The 19,409-nt window shown below is 39.4% G+C and overlaps 1 protein-coding gene across 2 annotated transcripts in view; it reads left to right on the top strand.

The window, feature by feature from the left end:
* Positions 1-19,409, top strand: part of syn2b (synapsin IIb) — a 103,724-nt gene that overhangs the window by 59,005 nt on the left and 25,310 nt on the right. For both annotated transcript variants that reach the window (XM_080892814.1, XM_080892813.1), the window contains 4 exons: positions 12,226-12,283; positions 13,698-13,789; positions 18,697-18,853; positions 19,084-19,173. In XM_080892814.1, coding sequence (XP_080748940.1) covers positions 12,226-12,283; positions 13,698-13,789; positions 18,697-18,853; positions 19,084-19,173 — 397 coding nt within the window. The remainder of the gene's footprint in view (positions 1-12,225; positions 12,284-13,697; positions 13,790-18,696; positions 18,854-19,083; positions 19,174-19,409) is intronic.

Below are 19,409 nucleotides of genomic sequence, written 5' to 3' on the forward strand. Positions count from 1 at the left end.
TTAGTTTATACAATGTTTGGGACTTCAGAAGTAATTGGACAAGTCAAGTCAAACTTATATATTTTATCAAATTTATGTACAGAAATCAACGTCACATCGGCCCTCTCCATGCAGTGTCGTGGAGTCTCCTTCAGCCTGGTCTTGAAGTGGGCTGCTACGCAATCAGATTAAGGGTCAGCTAGCCCAGGCAATCCACTCCTAAGAAGCTATTTGATTACTCTGGCTTTGGTTGTATATTTGCTGTTAATGGTAGCTATTTCTAATGCACAGAGTTGGAACAAACAGAAAGCTCACGTGTGCCTCTACATTCGTCATGTTGTTGCTTCCATCAGCAGCGAAACAGTTATCACTCACTGACAGTTATTTCACTGCCGTCCCAAAAAACTTCAAAAGAAAAATGTATCTAAAATTTATTTCTCCATTTTAAATTAAAACCTGAACAGCAAACATATTTAAACCATTTTCCTGTAAATTCTAATACTTTCAATATTCTGTATTTAATTGAAATCAGAGGAGCCATAATTTATCATATGACCTGCTTTCCACAACATGCAGTGGTTTCTAGACACACAAATGAGCTTCAGTCTCTGGGATACCTGTTTTCCTGTAGGGCTCACTGAAGGAGGATGATAGCAGGAGGAGTTACAGCCCCCCTTGTCTGCGGCTAAATAATTCAAGCGACATCTACACCTCAAGGCAAGAATGTACAAGTCAATACCACTGATTCAAAGGTTTCTATGCTGTGTCTGTTCCATCAGCACAGCCTATCAAAAGTCTGGCTCTCCTGACCAATTTTAACATTGAGCAAGAGCACGGAGTGTCAGTAAAAAAGACTGATACCCTGCTTAGTGAGAGAAAGGCAGGAGAGTAAATTATGTTTGCCTATTCATGCCTTGATCTGTCAGTGTCTGTGAGTTTCTTACAGTAATGTAAAAAAAAAGGTTTTCACAGGTCTCTAAGAACTCTTTTGTATAACCAAGTTCATTTCATGATTCTGGACCCTGCAGAGCCACTTTTAGCAGCAACAACTTGAAGTAATTCTTTTTTGTATGACTTGATCAGACTCTAATATCACACTTTACAATGTTGCTTCAGTTCACTGGAGTTTGTGGATATTCGTTTATGCACAGCTCTCTTAAAGTCTTGGGACTGCATTTAAGTCAGGTTAAGGTCTGGACTATGATTAGGCCATCACAAAATTTTGCTCCTTTTCTTTTTCACTTATTTTTTTGTAGAATTGTTGCTGTGCTTAAGATCTTTGTCCTGTATCATCACTCAGTTTCTACTAAGCTTTATCTGTCACATCCTTACATTTAACTCTAGAATACACAGAGGAGGTCATTGTCGACTCAATGTCTGCAAGATGCTCAGGTTCTGTGGCTGTGAAACAATCCCAAATCATCATCCCTCCACTACTGTGCTGTGTTTGGTTTACACCAAACACGGTGCAGTGTATCATGGGCACACATCTCCACTTTGGTCTCATCTGTCGAAAGAAAATTGTTCCAAAACTTTGAAGGCCGAAGCCATGTTGCCATGTTAGGTTTTTAGAGAAGGCTTTCTCTTTTCTCTTCTTTCTGTGTTAACACACACGCCTGAGTGCTCCAGACCAGCAAACAACCACAACTTCTGCTTTTATAGGTGTGGTCACACTTGCTGATGATCAGGTGATTTACTCTCTTAATTCATATGGAAGAAGTAGACGTGTACTTTTTCCCAGTTTTCCCAGTACTTCATAGAGTTCCATTAAGTATTTTTCACTAAACTGTATGTCTGTATTCATTCAATGTTTGTCATATATTGTTTTGAATTTTAGTGCATTTAAAGGAAAGCAGACTGTTTTTTTTTTTAACGTGAAATATAGTGTACCTTTGAGGATTTTATTTCATCCAACAATAATTAATGCTCCCCATCAATAGTGAGCACAGTCTATCGTTCACTGGTGTTTAATGAGGCTGCCTGTGAGGACCTGTGCGGTGTCTTTTTGAAGACAGTCTTTTTGGCTCAGAGGAACTGTCCTCATGCTCAGTTATACACCAGGGTTTCATTATATTGTGGTTAGAGCCAGTTTGCATTGCTCTGTAATAGGAGTCGTAAACACCACTGTATGAAATCTACAGTTTAACATGACAAAATAGCAGGTATCCCTTTTTGAACAAGAGTGTATAAATACATACTCCACTTATATCCTGTTAAGGATTTCTGTTTTCTCACACCTTTCCTTGGTAGTCCAACATAAACACCTTAGCCAGTGATTTCAGATGATGCTATTTATTCATCTTTCCACCATATGACACAATAACTTCCGAAAGTTTGCATAGAGACTGGAAATGAATTCTTGATGTACAGCCTGCAAAGTTCACCGATCCCTGTGTTTCATTTTCATGCACCTACATTGTCTGTTTGCACCAGCTGTCTCTCACTACACTTGAGCAGACACTTATAATGCCCTTCTACCCCAGCAGCCAGAATCTTGATTTCCACAATCTCAAGTGTAGATCCAGTAGAGGCAAAGGCGAATACTGGCTCAGATTGCCACAACAAAAGAAGGGACAGCAGTCATGTTGTAAAAATTAAAGCATTCTTGATCATATGAAACTACAGTAGATCAGCTTTCATTTATTAAAATCACAGCTTTGTTCTTTTCAAAGTGTTTGCATAACTTGACAACTTACATTTTTCTCTGTCTTCTCTACTGGTAGGCAAATATGTCAGCAATATAACATTTCCACAATTAACACAAAGTACCTTGCATGATCACTTGTGCACAACTCTTTTGTTTTCTTGCATCTTTTGGATGCACCTACACACTGAATCAATTATCAAAACTACTGAGTGAGAGGTGGAAAAATGCCTCTGAAAGGTAAACAACAGCTAAAATAGGAGAGAAAAGAGTGGAGAAATAGAGTGCCAAGGAACACTTTCTATCATAATGTTTATATATGTATGTGTAATAGGATATAATAGGCAGCAGATACAGTCATTATACCACGATTATTGACAGTATACTTGCCAAGTAAATTTCATTATATAATACAGGACTTTAGGCCATGTATACATCTTTCAGGGTAGATATTTGTTGAAATGGTCCTGTCTATTTCATGACCGTTTAGCAGCCAGACGTGAAGTGTGTGGCTTTTGATGTGAAGTTTCTCTCTTCTGTGCCTAGGAGCCTAGGAGCAGAGTAAAAACTTTAAGAACTGAAAAATCTACTACTATCTGACTTTTTAGCAGAATTATGCAGAGCGTGATGCTAGAGCTATTACATGTTATCTTTATTTTAAATCTACTCGTTGTATCCCCATCTGCAATACTGCTGGCACTCATTTCTTTGCCTTTTGCTCTCATCTGTCTTTGTCATCTTTTCCTCTCCTTATTGCTGTCTCTCTGCCATTACTATGCATTGATTTGAAAGGCTTAATTTCCACAGGCTGCCGCAGACTCATGGACTCCACCAATCAATAGCAAAAGTGGAATCATATTAAATGATCGTAGAAAAATGAGCTCAACCGTTACATTTAGACCAGTAAGAAGTCCTCGATAATTTGGCCTGCTGTTGCTGTAGTTCACAAAATATGCATCTAAACCATCTATGTCATTTGAGATAGTAACATTTTATAATGGACTGCATTGCTAAACTTTACAGACAAATGTGACAAATGGTGTGCTGAGCTGAATATGAGGTTCCCACAGAGTAATTTCTACAGTTAAAAACATCATAGCAATATCTGCATCTGTTCCAGAAATTCACAATTTCAGTAACACATCCACTTAACACAGAACCATTAGTAATTGCTACTGTGTATCGCTTCTCTTTTTACTAAATTGAAGCCATTTGACTATTATGTAACCATGCAGACATTTCTTTTATCCCTAACTCTTATCAACTCAATCCATTAGAAACTTACTTCAGGTGCATTTGGCCGATGTTCATGAGTTGAAGCTTACATTTACTTTTACAAAGACAATTCCCCAAATTTGGAGATGCTGTGTAAAATGTAAATAAGAACAGAATGCAATGATTTGCAGATCTCATAAATTCATATTTTATCTGTGATATAGAAAACATATCAAATGTTTAAACTAACAAAATGTGCCAAATGTGTCGCATCCATTCAATTTTTAACAGCAGTAAATGTCTGGGAACTGAGGAAACCAGCTGCTGGACCTTTGGGAGAGGAATGTTGTCCCATTTCTGCCCGACGTAGGATTTTAGCTGCTCAGCAATTTTGGGACATTGTATTCTTCAAATGTTTTCAATTGGTGAGGCCACCTGGAGTCTTCTGCGAAGCCCTGCTGTTGTGATAGATGTAGTAAACAGTTTAGCATTTTCGTGCTATAATATAAAAGGTCTTCCCTGAAAAAGGCATGATGGTGCCTTTCCAGATGTGCAAGCTGCTAATTCTATAGGCTCTGATGCATGCTGGAACAGATGTAGGCTTTTGAACTGAGTACTGATAACAAGCAGCATGGTCTCTCTGTTCTTTAGACTGGAGCAGGCAGCATATATGTTTCCAAACATAATTTCACATTTCATTTTGTATGACCAAAGAATAGTTTCCTTTTGCCTCAATCTCCGCATTTATGGATGACACAGTGAACTGTGTTCACAAATTTCTGCAATTGTTCATGAACCCATGCTATGATTTCCATGATGGAACCATGAAGGTTTTTAACGCAGTGCTGCCTGAGATCATAAGCGTCTAATGATGACGATAATGTTGATGGCTTTCGTTGTTAGTTTTGCTTTATTTCTAGTCACATTTGGATTCTTGCATTTATGGTGCTTTGAGCTTTTTATGTAGCAGTAAAAAGCTTCAGTATCTGAATCTCACCTTAGTTTGAGCCACATTTTGCAATCTAGTTTCTGAGCTGTAAACTCATTTCTTGGGTTTCAATTATATGCTGCCTCATTTTTCTTCCCCCCGTGTCTTTTTAAGTCTCCATCTCGCTGTTCGATATTCCCCTGTTGTATTTTGGTAGCTGTTTTCTTCTGTGGCTTGTTCCTGGGTTTACATCCTTTGTCTTGTCATTCTTGATCAGTTTTAGCTGTGTCTGGTTACCTTATGTTTCCAATTTTCCAATTGGTTCTTGTGTCTTCAGACCCTCACTTTGCTTCTGTTCTTTGTCATGTTGTACTGTTTAATCTGTGTGCCTTATACAGTTTTTGTTTCTCCTGGAATTTAATCAGCCTAAATAAACAGCTGTATGTTATTGGAATGCTGTTTTCTTTCGTCCTTGCATCTGGGTAAAATTTCATTTACATTGAATTGTTGCTTTAACACAAGCTAATAGACTTTTGGGGAATTGCTCTGTACATATTTCCTCATAATGTTGATCTCTGCTGCAGTGCACTTTAATGCCGTGTAGTCCGTCACTGCTGATGGATTGAACACACTTTTTGGTTTTCTCTAGAATAACAAAGCAGCAGTGGGTGTGTGTCTCTGGGCAACACTATTAAACTCTGCTCAACTATATGTTTATTTTTTAAGACATTAGTGGATGCTATGTAATAAATACATGAAAACTTAGGAATAACCTGTCAGAGATGATTTGTTTTTGGCAGCCTTGGGATGTATGGCATCCTTTAGCCTAAAAGAACTAGTCACACTATCTGCCCCCTGAGAGTGCTCATTATGCTGAAGGAAACAGAGGCTTGAATGGATGTAACAGAGAGAAAGCTTTCAGTATAACAGTCTTTGCCTGAGGGTGCATACAGTGGCTTGCAAAAGTATTCGGCCCCCTTGAACCTTTCCACATTTTGTCGCATTACAGCCACAAACATGAATCAATTTTATTGGAATTCCACGTGAAAGACCAATACAAAGTGGTGTACATGTGAGAAGTGGAACGAAAATCATGCATGATTCCAAACATTTTTACAAATAAATAACTGAAAAGCGGGGTGCCGCTGAGCTCCTGTGCCTTCGCGGGCAGCTATCGCTCCTGTCGCTGGCGGAGCTCCGCTACCACCCGGGCATCACTTTCCAGCCTCGCCGGAGATACATCCATCGCGGGTCCCTCAGGATTTTCAATAACTCCAATGGAACTAAATTATTCTGGTCTGCTGCTCGCCACCCTCGCAGGAACCCTGATCGGGCTGTCAACCATCGATCTCTAGCCCACCTGCCCAGGGCACCCACCGCGATTAGCAAAAAAGAAAATACTCCACTCAACTTCGGTCTTCTAAACATTCGTTCATTGACAAGTAAGGGACCTCTCATCCAAGACCTCCTATCTGACTGTAAGTTTGACTATTTCTGCTTAACTGAAACCTGGCAACAACCTGATGACTTTTCTCAGCTAAATGAATCTACTCCTCTGGGGTTTGTTTACTTTTCTAAACCCCGCTGCTCAGGTCGTGGGGGTGGTCTCGCGATCTTTTTTCGCCAGCACTTGAAAGTCCTGCCAGTTAATGTTGATACCTTTAGTTCTCTAGAGGTCCTTGCATGTGAGCTGACTGGACCCATTCCCACCATCATAGCTACTGTATAGCCCCAAACCTAACCCTGTCTTCCTCAGTGACTTTGCTAATCTACTAACCCATCTTTCATCTCTCTCCCCAAATGTGATCTTGGTGGGAGATTTCAACATTCACATGGACAACAATGACCTTGCGCTCACCAGAGACTTTTCCTCCTGTCTCGAAGGCTCTGAATCCCACTCACTCTAAAGGACACACCCTGGACTTGGTCTGCTGTTCTGGTCTTACTCCCTCAAATCTTTCTGCTACTGAAATCCCCATAACTGACCACTTCCTCCTTTCATTTAACCGCACTCTCTGCTGCTCTTCTACCAAGCCAACCCGTCTCATCTCGTTCCGCAACATCAAGAACATTGATATGGACATTCTCACTACCAGTTTGGACAATGTTCAGATTCCAGACTTCTATTCTACTCCTGATGATTTGTTGTTAATTTATAATAATTGTCTACGCACTGTCCTTGATCCTCTGGCTCCTGTAAAAGCCCACTCTGTTTCCTTCGCTCGCTCTGTTCCCTGGTTTACCCCTGACCTCCGAGCTCTGAAGGCCAAAGCTCGGCAGCTAGAGCGTAAATATAAGAAATCTGGTTTAACTGTTGATTCAGAAATCTATAAATACCACGTACTTCAGTATAAAGACTCCATCAGCAAGGCAAAACAAAGCTTCTACTCTGGTATTATCGGTTCTTATGAGGGTAATGCAAGGACTCTGTTTTCAGTTCTCAACAAACTAATTCAACCCCCCAACACTTTACCACCGCACTTCTATTCCTCTGAAACCTGCAACTCCTTGATGGTGTTCTGGACTACGAAAATCAATAACATCCACCAGCAACTCAGATCAAATGTTGTGTCTGCGCCCTCTCCAGAACCCTTTCTCCTTTTTGAGCCGTTTTCCACTTTTCATCTTCCTGATTTATCCGATATTTCCGAGTTCATATGTAAATCAAAGCCTGCCACATGTCATCTTGACCCCATGCCCACAGGGCTTGTGAAATCCTGCCTCTCTTCTTTACTCCCACTCATCTCTGCTATCATTCACTTTTCTCTCACCACCGGTATCGTTCCCTCCTTATTCAAGACTGCTCTAGTCACTCCTATACTGAAAAAACCTTCTTTAGATCCTAACAACTTTAACAACCTCCGTCCGATTTCCAATTTACCCCTCATTTCTAAGATACTCGAAAAAGTGGTTGCAGCTCAACTTCAGTTACACCTGGTTAATAATAACATCTACGAGAGATTTCAATCTGGTTTTCGCTCATGTCACAGTACAGAAACTGCTTTACTTAAAGTCACTAACGATCTTCTAATCGGAGCTGACTCTGGTCTTCTCACCATTCTCTTCCTTTTAGATCTGAGTTCAGCCTTCGACATCATCTCTCACTTTGTACTTCTAAGCAGACTTTCTTCTCTTGGCATCTCTGACACACCCCTCGCCTGGTTTCAATCATATCTCCTCGACCGTTCCCATTTTATTCAACTAAGATCATTCCGCTCTCGTCTATTCCTTGTCACCTCTGGTGTACCTCAAGGCTCAGTTTTAGGCCCTCTTCTCTTCATAATATACATCCTCCCTCTAGGTACCATTTTCCACAAATTTGATCTTCAGTTTCACTGTTTTGCTGATGACACCCAGTTATATCTCTCTTGCAAACCTGATTCCTCCCTCCCACCTTCCTCCCTGTCAGAATGTCTATCCGAGTCAAAATCCTGGTTTACCTCTAATTTTCTAAAGCTCAGTGAGGATAAAACTGAGAGCCTCCTTATTGGCACCAAATCCAACCTTATGAAGGCAAACCATTTCTCACTCACCATCGATAACTCCACAGTTTTCCCTTCTCCTCAGGTTAAGAGCCTTGGTGTCATCCTAGACAGTTCACTTTCCTATAAATCTCACATCAATAAGCTCACCCGTTCTGCCTACTTCCATCTACGTAACATTAACAGATTGCTTCCTTCTCTTTCCACCCAGTCTACGTCCATTTTTGTCCATAGTCTTGTTACCTGTATTGACTACTGCAATTCTCTTCTGCATGGTCTCCCCCAAAAATCCCTCCATAAGCTCCAACTGGTTCAGAACTCTGCTGCTCGCATTATCACCAGAACCCCCTCCTACCAGCACATCACCCCTGTTCTTCAGGAACTTCACTGGCTCCCTGTGAAATTCCGGATAATTTTCAAACTTCTTCTGCTCACCTTCAAGGCCATTCATAACCTGGCTCCTCCTTACCTTTCTGACCTGTTAACCACTACCTGTTCTGCCCGTTCACTTCGATCTTCTTCTTCTATCCAGCTTGCTGTACCTTCCTTCCGCCTCACCACCATGGGAAGCAGAGCTTTCAGCTGCTCTGCTCCCAGGCTGTGGAGTGGAACTCTCTGCCCCCAGAAATAAGAAACATTGGTTCTCTCCCCCAGTTTAAATCCCAACTCAAAACTCATCTGTTCAAATCTGCATATTCACTGTGAATCCACTGTTTGTTAATTTTATCTTGTGCTTTTGTTTTATTGTTCTTATTCTGCCATTGTTTTACTAAGTGTTTTATCCTATTGTAAAGTGACCTTGGGTGACTTGAAAGATGCTCATAAATAAAATTTATTATTATTATTATTATTATTATTATTATTATTATTATTATTAATTATTATTATTATTATTATTATTATTATTATTATTTAGCCCCCCTGAATACTTTGTAGAACCACCTTTTGCTGCAATTACAGCTGCCAGTCTTTTAGGGTATGTCTCTACCAGCTTTGCACATCTAGAGACTGAAATTCTTGCCCATTCTTCTTTGCAAAACAGCTCCAGCTCAGTCAGATTAGATGGACAGCGTTTGTGAACAGCAGTTTTCAGATCTTGCCAAAGATTCTCGATTGGATTTAGACACCAGACAGGTCAGGGATAAAGTTATTGAGAAATTTAAAGCAGGCTTAGGCTACAAAAAGATTTCCCAAGCCTTGAACATCCCACGGAGCACTGTTCAAGTGATCATTCAGAAATGAAAGAAGTATGGACGGCCTTGTCTTGCTAGGTTTACAGTTGTTCCATACTTCTTGAATAATTACACACACCCCACTTTTCAGTTATTTATTTGTAAAAAATGTTTGGAATCATGTATGATTTTCGTTCCACTTCTCACGTGTACACCACTTTGTATTGGTCTTTCACGTGGAATTCGAATAAAATTGATTCATGTTTGTGGCTGTAATGTGACAAAATGTGGAAAAGTTCAAGGGGGCCGAATACTTTTGCAAGCCACTGTAAGTCTGTGCTGGCAAAGCATTGTTCCTACCTTTATACCTTCTATCTTATTGTATACTATTCTGGGTTTGCTGGAAACTGGGTCGTGTGTAAAGGGTAACTTCCTCCTACTGACCTACAGTGGTTTACTTTGACTTGCAAGTGAAACTGCCTTTTTTCCACTAGGTAAGGCAAAAACCTTACCTCTTTTCAACGTGGTTTTAAGCTACTCTAAGCTGTGTAACATGCATGATTGTTGCATTATTTGAGAACCAAGTAGTTTTAGCTTCAGATAATGCAAACCATTGAACTGTATGTTCCAGCTAAGCATTTGCACTGTGCAATATTTAAAGCTATGTTATAGATATATTTACTAGCCTGCAAAACTAATTTTCAGCCATAGCAAGCAGCAAAGATGTAGTACAGATGTAGTTATAACATAGTTTACCCATTGAATTACACTGTGGAGGATTTAGCTGCTAAATAATTAGACATTTCCTTTAAGTAGTGGCAAAAAGCCCAAGTGAATACAGGATATATCGAGTTGCACGAACACATAACTAGATGCAGGCTAAGGTCGCTGCTTGTGTGCTGGATATGTAAAAAGTCGCCTGTTTGCATTTACTTTTGCTACTGAAGTGTGACAGTGTCAGTGGTCAATTTTTACTGAGAATAAATCGCAGTAATACAGCTTTGTGGACATCTGATACAACAACATTTTGTCATCACACACACATTGAATGTACAGGTCATCTTTGTTCCTATCCAGTAAAAGTTCATTCCCAGAAATTCACTTACAGCTCAGTTGAGGATATTTATGTGCACGTCCTGCATTTTGCTATGTGACAGCAGCATTATTCTTTTTAATGGAATTAAACAAAGAGGCTCCATCAGCTGTCTTTCAGTAGAGCTCTATAATTGTCCATTAGTGTGTTGCCCTGGTATTGCATATCTCTGTGTATTGTTTGCTTCATGCACCAGATACTGAACACATACTGAACCCTCATTTGCTCCTAAACCCATTCAGCAGCAGAGGCACCAGCTATGTTTGACTCTCAATACTCTGTTTGGAGGCACTGTGGTGTAACTTGTTGAGTCAATGCTGTGGGAGGTGATGACATTTTTCATTCATAAGTATGATGCGTGGCATGGGGTGGTCATTTTTCACGATGCAGTAAAGGCTTCAGTGGTGAATTCATGGGTGTCACCAGTGCAGTGTGTTTAATCAGCTGCCTGTGCTGAGACACACACACACACACACACACACACACACACACACACACACACACACACACACACACACACTAAAACGATCACTTTCTAGTAGGGCTAATAAAGATATATTGCTGCAGTTATAAGGTCACCAATTTTGTTGGTGTGGTTATTGATTGTCAGAAGTTAAGGCATCATATCCTCAAAGTGTTTCTCTCACAGATGGTCTAATCCTAATGAACCACACTAACGAGCCAGATGCCTGCGTGCCGCATTACACGAGGTCCCTGTGAGGTTATGTGGAAAAAAACCCTGCAAATATTTTTAATTGACAGCACAGAGAGGAACCATGTGTGTGTGTGCAATCTGATGTCATGATAAATTGTGGTACATGAGCTGGCATAATATTTGCCGAGGATGGCTGTTTGAATGAATAATTGAAGGAGGTTCAATTAGGAGTGAGAGTAGAGAGGGAGTCGCTTTACCCGGGATCCAAATGTGTTTGGAGAACTCACTTCTCCATCTTTTTAGACGCATCTCGTCTCCTGGAGTTTCCTGAAAAGACATCTCACAAAGTATTTCATAATAAATTTGGTGAAGACTCATAAAGAAAAGCTATCAGATGCGACTTCCAAAACATGTCTGCTGTTTTTGATTCATGTTCTTGGTTATTGCTTTTTTTTTTTAAGAGTCAGTGTACGGTTTGATGATGGATGTGCAGTAAACACTCTGCGATCCATTTGTGATGCCTGTGTATAATAAAAACATCCTGCTTGTGTTTTGGCTGACGGTCTGTGTGCCTCTATTGCTCTTCTCATTCTCTGTGCCTGTCTGTCTTTTCCTGCCTGCTCTCCATCTGTCTCCCTGTTTGTGTTTACTTGCAATCTATTTCTACGTCACTCTTGAGCGATTGGCGGCCGAGATATTAGTACGTAAACATCGAACAACACACTTATTGGAAGCATTTATCATTCAAACTGCAAAATGTTTTACAGCTTGGATCAAAACTTAACGTCACCACCATGTGTGATGAGACCAACTGCAGTTTCAGCACGGCCTTCTTATCTACTGTATCTTTTGTAATATGTTCACAAAGGCTCATTAAAATATGCTTCATCATGCAAATATGAGAAAGTTTGGCCATTAGAAGTGCACAAACAAAGGCCTCCATTTTCTGTCTCCCATTTGTGCCACAGCAGCTATATTGTCCAGTAGAGGGCAGCATAGACAACTGAGAGGTTTGGTGTGTGCAATAGCAAACTAAAACACTTCTCTTCTTTTGCAGGGGCAAAGTGTTTCGAGGAAAGAAGGTCCTTGGGGAATATGACATCAAAGTGGAGCAGGTATCATGCTGGATTTAATAAATATGTGATGCTACAGAAAAGAGATGCCAGTCATCAAAGTGAACTGATATTCTATTGAGTATCATTAATAATAACAACAGAAGATGCTTTTCGCAGCTGTAATGATCTGAGAGGAATTTAAGTTTTCTCTTTAGTTTAGCTTAAATCTCTTGGAAAACTAGAAATATTACTGTAAACATCAGTAGTATTTTAAGACACTAGGTCATATTATGCTGATAAACATTTTAGAATGCTAACAGGCTAAACACAAGATTGTGTGAACCTGGTAAATGTTACCTGCTTCACACCATAGTGATAGCATCGTCAAACAACATATGAGGTTGATGGTGTCAAAATTTACCCCCAGGATTCTCATAGTGTCACCTCATAGCAAACTAAACCTTAATATTAACACATACAGCTGCTGTCAAGACATGACGTCTCTTTAATGTTGAAATCTAATGTTGCTGATGGCCTTGTAAACGAAGCTGTTTGATTTGGCCACATTTTCTTACGTAACCTTCACGTACAGTAATACTTTTTTGAGGTGTTTTGGTGCGGAAAAATGGAAAAATAATCAACTTTTTTGTATACGTCTGGCTTTACATTGATTTACTTTGTTTTTTAAACATCATAAAATTTTATTGTCCTCATCTGTCTTCTCCTTTGTCCAGTAAAGTGAGTGTCCACGCATGAACAGTTGGCTAGACTTGTAAAACAAAAAAAATACAGTAAAATTATACAGGACCTGTGTATTAGGCTGTACAGTTATTTTTGCTCACGTTGTTTCAGATGTAGGATTTGACTGTCGCAGTGGTTTCATATTGGTTCAGCCAACTAACCAGAAAATCCTTTTGCAGTGCTCGGTTACTGCATTTGAGATGACTATTCTCTGGGGTTTCACACCAAACAGTTTCACACCTAATAGATGTTGACAGTTAAATTACAACCTCAAGCCTCACCACAGATGTGAAATAGACACCAGTGGAGACAGAAGTCGGCAGCTATGAGTCACAGACAGATCTTCGCTGTTTTTTCGACCACACCAAAGAGCAGCCATGTACATTGTTTTGCTGCACAAGCACACGGTTTATTTACGCTGCATAACACAGCGTGACTGCGTAAGTAAATAACAGCAGGAAAAGTCTGTGAGGTTGAAAAGTGTCGTTTAATTGTTTGTTTTGATTGCCCCATGACTCATTCATTCAAATGATTAATAATGAATAATGTGCATGCTGTGAAAGTAGCTTTATGAGAGAGAGAAATAGCACATTGGACAGAATTTCCTGCACAAAAACCTTCAACAATGAAACAATGTCATTTATTAAAAGCACAAATAACCAATCATAAGCATCAGATTGTATCAACATTGCATAACTGATTAAATTATCTTCTTTTCTCCTTCGCCACGTAGGCTGAGTTCTCAGAGATCAACCTCGTCTCACATTCAAACGGGACCTGTAATGTGGACATGCAGGTCATCAGGGGCGGGACCAAAGTTGTCAGGTCAGCATCACACGTACACAGACATTGTCACACACATAGAGTAATTGTTAAAACATCATTATCCTAATGAGTAAAATTGAACAGGAATAATCCCAAACTGGAAAGAGAAACAACACAAATTCACAAACAGTGTAAATGACGACAGTGCATACGAAAAAACCCCAACTTGACTTCTACCCACTCTGTAACTTACCAGCAAGACACCTGTCAGCAGCGCTTTAGCTTTCGGTGTCATTCATCTTTTCCTGATGTTACTGAAAGTGAAACAAAACATAAAGAGAGACAGTAGAAGGCCATTGTGCGGTATGGTGTTCATCAGAAACAACACAAATTCATAAACAGTGTAAATGACATTTGTGAGATCTTTGTGAGATAATTTCACTTTGGTTCTCTCAGAAAATAGTAAACGCACATGAAGTGCACCAGTAAGCAACAAGAGCTTTTGATGGCAAACACAATGCAGCTGTAACCATTAACTAACTTTTCCTACAGTAATGCCATGAAGCCAAACCTACACCATCTTCACAAAATCACCAAACTTTGTAGTTTTACTGCTGTTGCAAGGGCACACAAAGGAGCACAAGGCACAACGCTCCACGTGACACAAATGATTCTCCTCTTAAATTACAGCCACTTAACACAATTAAGTCCTTGGAAAATTACCACCACTTTGAATCCTTGTGAAAGGGCAAGAGCAAACTTACAGTTTTAGCCCTGATTTACCACATTTATGCATCAGTTAGCGTCGTTTCTGTAAGACAGAAAAGCTTCAGAGTGCATTTGGAAAGAATGAACATTGTTTACTGAAAGCTCTGATCAGTGGAAAAAGAGCAGAGGCGTTTGACCACAACCATCACCCGCAGGGCGGTACAGTAGATTTGCCTATACTGTAGACATGCTCACACACCACAAACCACACTGACAGAGACACCAGTATCCTGGCTGAAGACTGGGACTTATTAAGCAAGACGGTAGCTCCTACTGGTGTAAAACAAGCAAAAAACCAACAGGAAATGAAGGGTGTAGCATTAGTTTTATGATGGGCTGCCCTGCACATGCTCACACAATGACCAGGGCCAAATGCTGAAGATCATGTGGAGTAAGACAGACTTTAAATTACTGCGGGCAGAATGATTCACACTCGTCTGTCCCAGCTGTGTCATGTCTACGGAAGTCTTATTCTTTGTGTGGAGGCGATGAACGAGTTTCCAACATAAACCTCAGTGTGTCTTGCTGTCTGCCCGTGTGATGCACAGTTTTTCGACCTGAATGCACCTACAATTGATTCTGTAATTACAGCGTGTTCATTGATTTCAAGTCAAAGCGGGGAGTTCCTAACTGCTCAGATACTGCGTTGCTAAGTAACCTCGATCCCCAAAGATCTTTTATGTCTAGACTTTACCACTGCACAATCTACATCTATACTGTCTTTACTGAACAATTTCTGGTTTGTTTTTTGTTTTGTTTTGTTTTTAATTGTTATGTATGAAAAATGAAGCAATAACAAAAAGTTTTGTTTTCTCATTATTTACGTTGAAACACGTTGCACTTTTTGCATTTGGGTGGTATTTTAGCAGTACTCACAGAGCATTTGGCAAGCTCTTCAGTGCATGTATGCATAGCTAGCCTCCACATACTCAGACACACAAACCAAAATTTGGATTTAATTGCTTAGTTTTTAATGTATGTTAATGCACGTTGGCCATAGTCAGTATTCATAGCATCAGTATGTGAAACTCCCCGAAAAACAGCTAACGTGGCAAAGTCTATAACAGCAATTTCAGTAAATGCAACAGTGTTGCATTTACTCATTGATTGTTTGTGATCTGAACCATTTTGGGTCTGCTTATCCAGGAAAAACTGAATCTCTTTTGCTAATTGTTGTGGTGCGTACATGGAGAGCATCCATATGCTTAGCCACACACATAGGATTTCAGGCTAAACAGGAAAAGGCTCCGCTAAAGGAATCATGCTATTTGATGAGAAGTCTTCAAGAGGCCATTAAAAATGTTTTAGTTTTGTGTTTTGTCTTATGTCTGTGAAGGTTCTTCCAGAAGTGTTTTGTCTTACTTTTGTCTGCTTTATTGAAGAAATTACTATTTATTTCTAAATAATCATCTTTTTGAGTTAAAATAATTTATATTTAGAGTCACAAATAAATGTGCTCAAAGGCTAAAAAGTGCTATATTTAAAAGGCCCTCTTTTATAAATCTTAGTCATTGTTCTCAGTCGTTTAAGCCTCATTTCCACTCCCATATTTAGCCACAAATAAATGGGCACACGCCTTAATTTCGTCATTTACAAAATTGCTCTTCTATTTAATTATTGGACAAACTGCCAAGACAATATCCTGGAAGAAGTTTCTAAAGCACAGAAAATGAACTTTGGGTTGGTGTGGTTCACTTATGGAATCTCAAACAAAAGAAACTAAGGATAACCTGAAAGGGCTTGGGTCAATGATCCTGGCAGTGACAAAACAATCTATAAATAAAGATATACGAACAGTACTAATATTAGGGATAGTGGTAAAAGTGACTGACTCAATACAAAGCAGTACACTACAAGGATGTATGTGAGTTGGAATTTATGCATAAATTACTAGCGGGTGGGTTTGTAGACAGAAAAAAGATAATAAGAAATGTAAGCTCTGTCTCATCTCCACTTTACCTGAGTGGGATTGGCTTGCTCCAAAAACCCAGTGCATGCATGGCCAGAGTATGCCTAACGTCTGCAGATTCGTTTTCAAATTGTGCATGTTGCATCTATGTGAATACATCGTTTATACATGTGACAACCATCGCTTTTGTTTCATTTCATACTGAAAGCTTGTTTGGATGGCTGTGGCTTTCTTGGCAACATCGAATGAGGGTAGTACTGATGAGCCTTACTGCCAGTAATGAAGAGGCTACAGTCACATTAATTGCTCTGTCCTCTCCACCAGAGTCTTTTAGTTTGTTGGAGTGTCTGATTAGTATTCTCAGTGCATGAAGAGCTGGTGGTGGTCACACTGCGGCAGAGTTTTCACTCTCTGTCTGTCTTCTTTCACTCCTCTCTACATCTCTTTCTTCACTGTATTCTTTCTCACACCTCTCTCTCTGCTTTTCCTCACATTCCCTCGCTGTCATACGTGCATGCAGGGACAAAAGAAAAAATAACAGGAGTCATGTCCTGTCAGCGTCAGCCGTTCAGTGAGTTGAACTGCACTGAATATTGTTTCTGACCTTAACCCTCTGGTCATAAATTGCTTCTCTGAGCTTCAGTGCTGTGGGTGTTTTTGTATGGAGACCTACACAGTTTCAAATGTAGAATATTACAGAAAATCAACAAAAAAGACTTTAAATCAATAAAAGCCCCACTGGGAATATATTACTCTCTGCAATTTAGCATTTATTTCTTTTCACTTGTGCATAACAATCCCTCATTACCTCTCAGTAGTTAGATTTTACTGCACTGCAGTCCTCATCAATGTTAACTGTGCACAGCCACCTCTCTGACAGTAGTATTTTCACCACCTTCATTTTCACCTGCCATGATGGGATTTCCCAGCAGGACAGAATGTGTGCAAGGCTCAAACAGCTTCTTGCCCACCCCAGTTTTACCTCCGGCTTGGGGCAGTAAAATAACTTGAGGTTTCAATGTTATACCAAGAAAAAGCAAGGTGAGACATACAAGTAGTAAAACGCACTGTTTTCTAGCAGCTAATTTAAGTAGCAAAGTATTTGGGTTGTCCAAAATTTTATGAAGGGGAGGAATATAAGAGAAATATGTCATAATTTAGAGTTACTACATTGTTGATTGGTTACTTTTGAATATGTTTTTATTGGCAAATATAGTGTTTAATGTTTCAAACGTAATGTTTCCCTTTATCAATGCTGGGACTTTTTTTTCTGACAGCAAAACAAAGATGTCAGGTTTATTGCAGTGGAGCTTTTAAATGGAGACCTTTTTTTCCTATTCTGTTTCTGCAGTAGAAAGCAGTTTGCATTTTTTCCACACAGAAATCAATCAGACAATCAATAAAGAATCAGAACTCTAAGCAGAACTAACAATTGCACAGGTATCGATACAATTGTGTCCGTGTTAATCTCTGTTTAGCAGTGGCAAAGAAGTAAAAGCAGATTTTTTTTTGTTGATTGATTAAATGCTCAAAACAAGACTCGAATTATTATTAAACGACTAATTATAGTGTTTAAACTAATTCTAAGATCCTTTCTGAGAGAAACTTTTATATACAGTAATTTAATGGGTATGTGTTTAGTTAACTATCTTCTGCCCCCTTTTATAATCTGCTCATGCTTTAGGTAATGTATTCAAACATGAAAGGTCATTTCGACCACAAGTTTTCATCCAAACTGACTGTTTGAAACATCCAAGTAGAGACTCCACACAAAGCAAAACAAACCTTTCTCACTCTCCGTGTGGACACAGAAGATAACTGTGATGTTTTGAGTTGCTGGTAATGCTTATCAGTGGGCTGTGTCATTTTACTGTACACATAATGTGATACATTTAATTTCAATTAAGTACATGAGACTTATTTTATCTTCATGTATTATTCAAAGAAAGATTCTCTCATAAGAGTGCTTCAAAGATGAGAATCTACTCTTTGAGGAGAGATCTAAGTTTGTATTTGTATTTTTGCACTTCATTTTTTGTTCATGGATAAACCTAAGCTTATTTGTTTTGTAGCTGTGCGAGTTTACTTACTTTTTCATAATCTTTGTCATTTTCCATCCAAAAGTGCACCTTATGCCCTCCAGTTTTATTTTAATAAAAACAGCAACATCCTCATGTCGCTTTTCTGTGGCTTTGATCACACAAGAACTCATGAATATAAGCACAGAACGCCAAGAAACCAAACGTATCCATTTATTCTTTATTCACCTGCCTTTATTTTTGCATTCCAGGTCATTCAGGCCTGACTTTGTGTTGGTGCGCCAGCATGCCTTCAGCATGGCCCAAAACGAGGATTTTAGGAACCTAATCATTGGTCTTCAGTATGCTGGCATTCCCTCAGTCAACTCTCTGGACTCCATCTACAACCTCTGTGACAAACCTTGGGCTGTAAGCAATTTCAACAACACAAATTTACAGCTGTAATTATCTAAAGAGTATTTTAATCACTCTACATCATAATTGTACGATTTTTTTTAAGTTGTCAGTTAGGAGACTCATGTAGAATAAACACCTAACAGAGTGCAAACATTATAACATTATTACTATATGATTAATCTGCATATATTTCTTACGTATGCACCATATTGCTGCTTCTCTCTTTTTTTCTTATCTTCTAGTTTTCCCAGCTGATCAACAATCAGAAGAGGTTGGGTTCAGATAAGTTCCCGCTCATTGATCAGACCTTCTACCCCAACTACAGAGACATGGTAATGCTATTTTCTGCTTACTGCACACTGTAAACTGTGTTGTGTTTCAATTTGAAGAACACTCACACCTCACTGCGATCTGGAGCTGGCATGTGGCAATGTGATGTGCAGATTATTATATAATATATTGTATTTACTAATTTACAGTAATTGCCTGTTTCAGCGAGCGACAGTCTCTGAAAGGACAAAACAGTGTAGCGCATCAATTAAGTTTCGGGATGCCTGTCAAGTTTTTT

The sequence above is a fragment of the Rhamphochromis sp. 'chilingali' genome (assembly GCF_963969265.1).
Source record: "Rhamphochromis sp. 'chilingali' genome assembly, chromosome: 9".
In the NCBI taxonomy this organism is placed as follows: Eukaryota; Metazoa; Chordata; class Actinopteri; order Cichliformes; family Cichlidae; genus Rhamphochromis; species Rhamphochromis sp. 'chilingali'.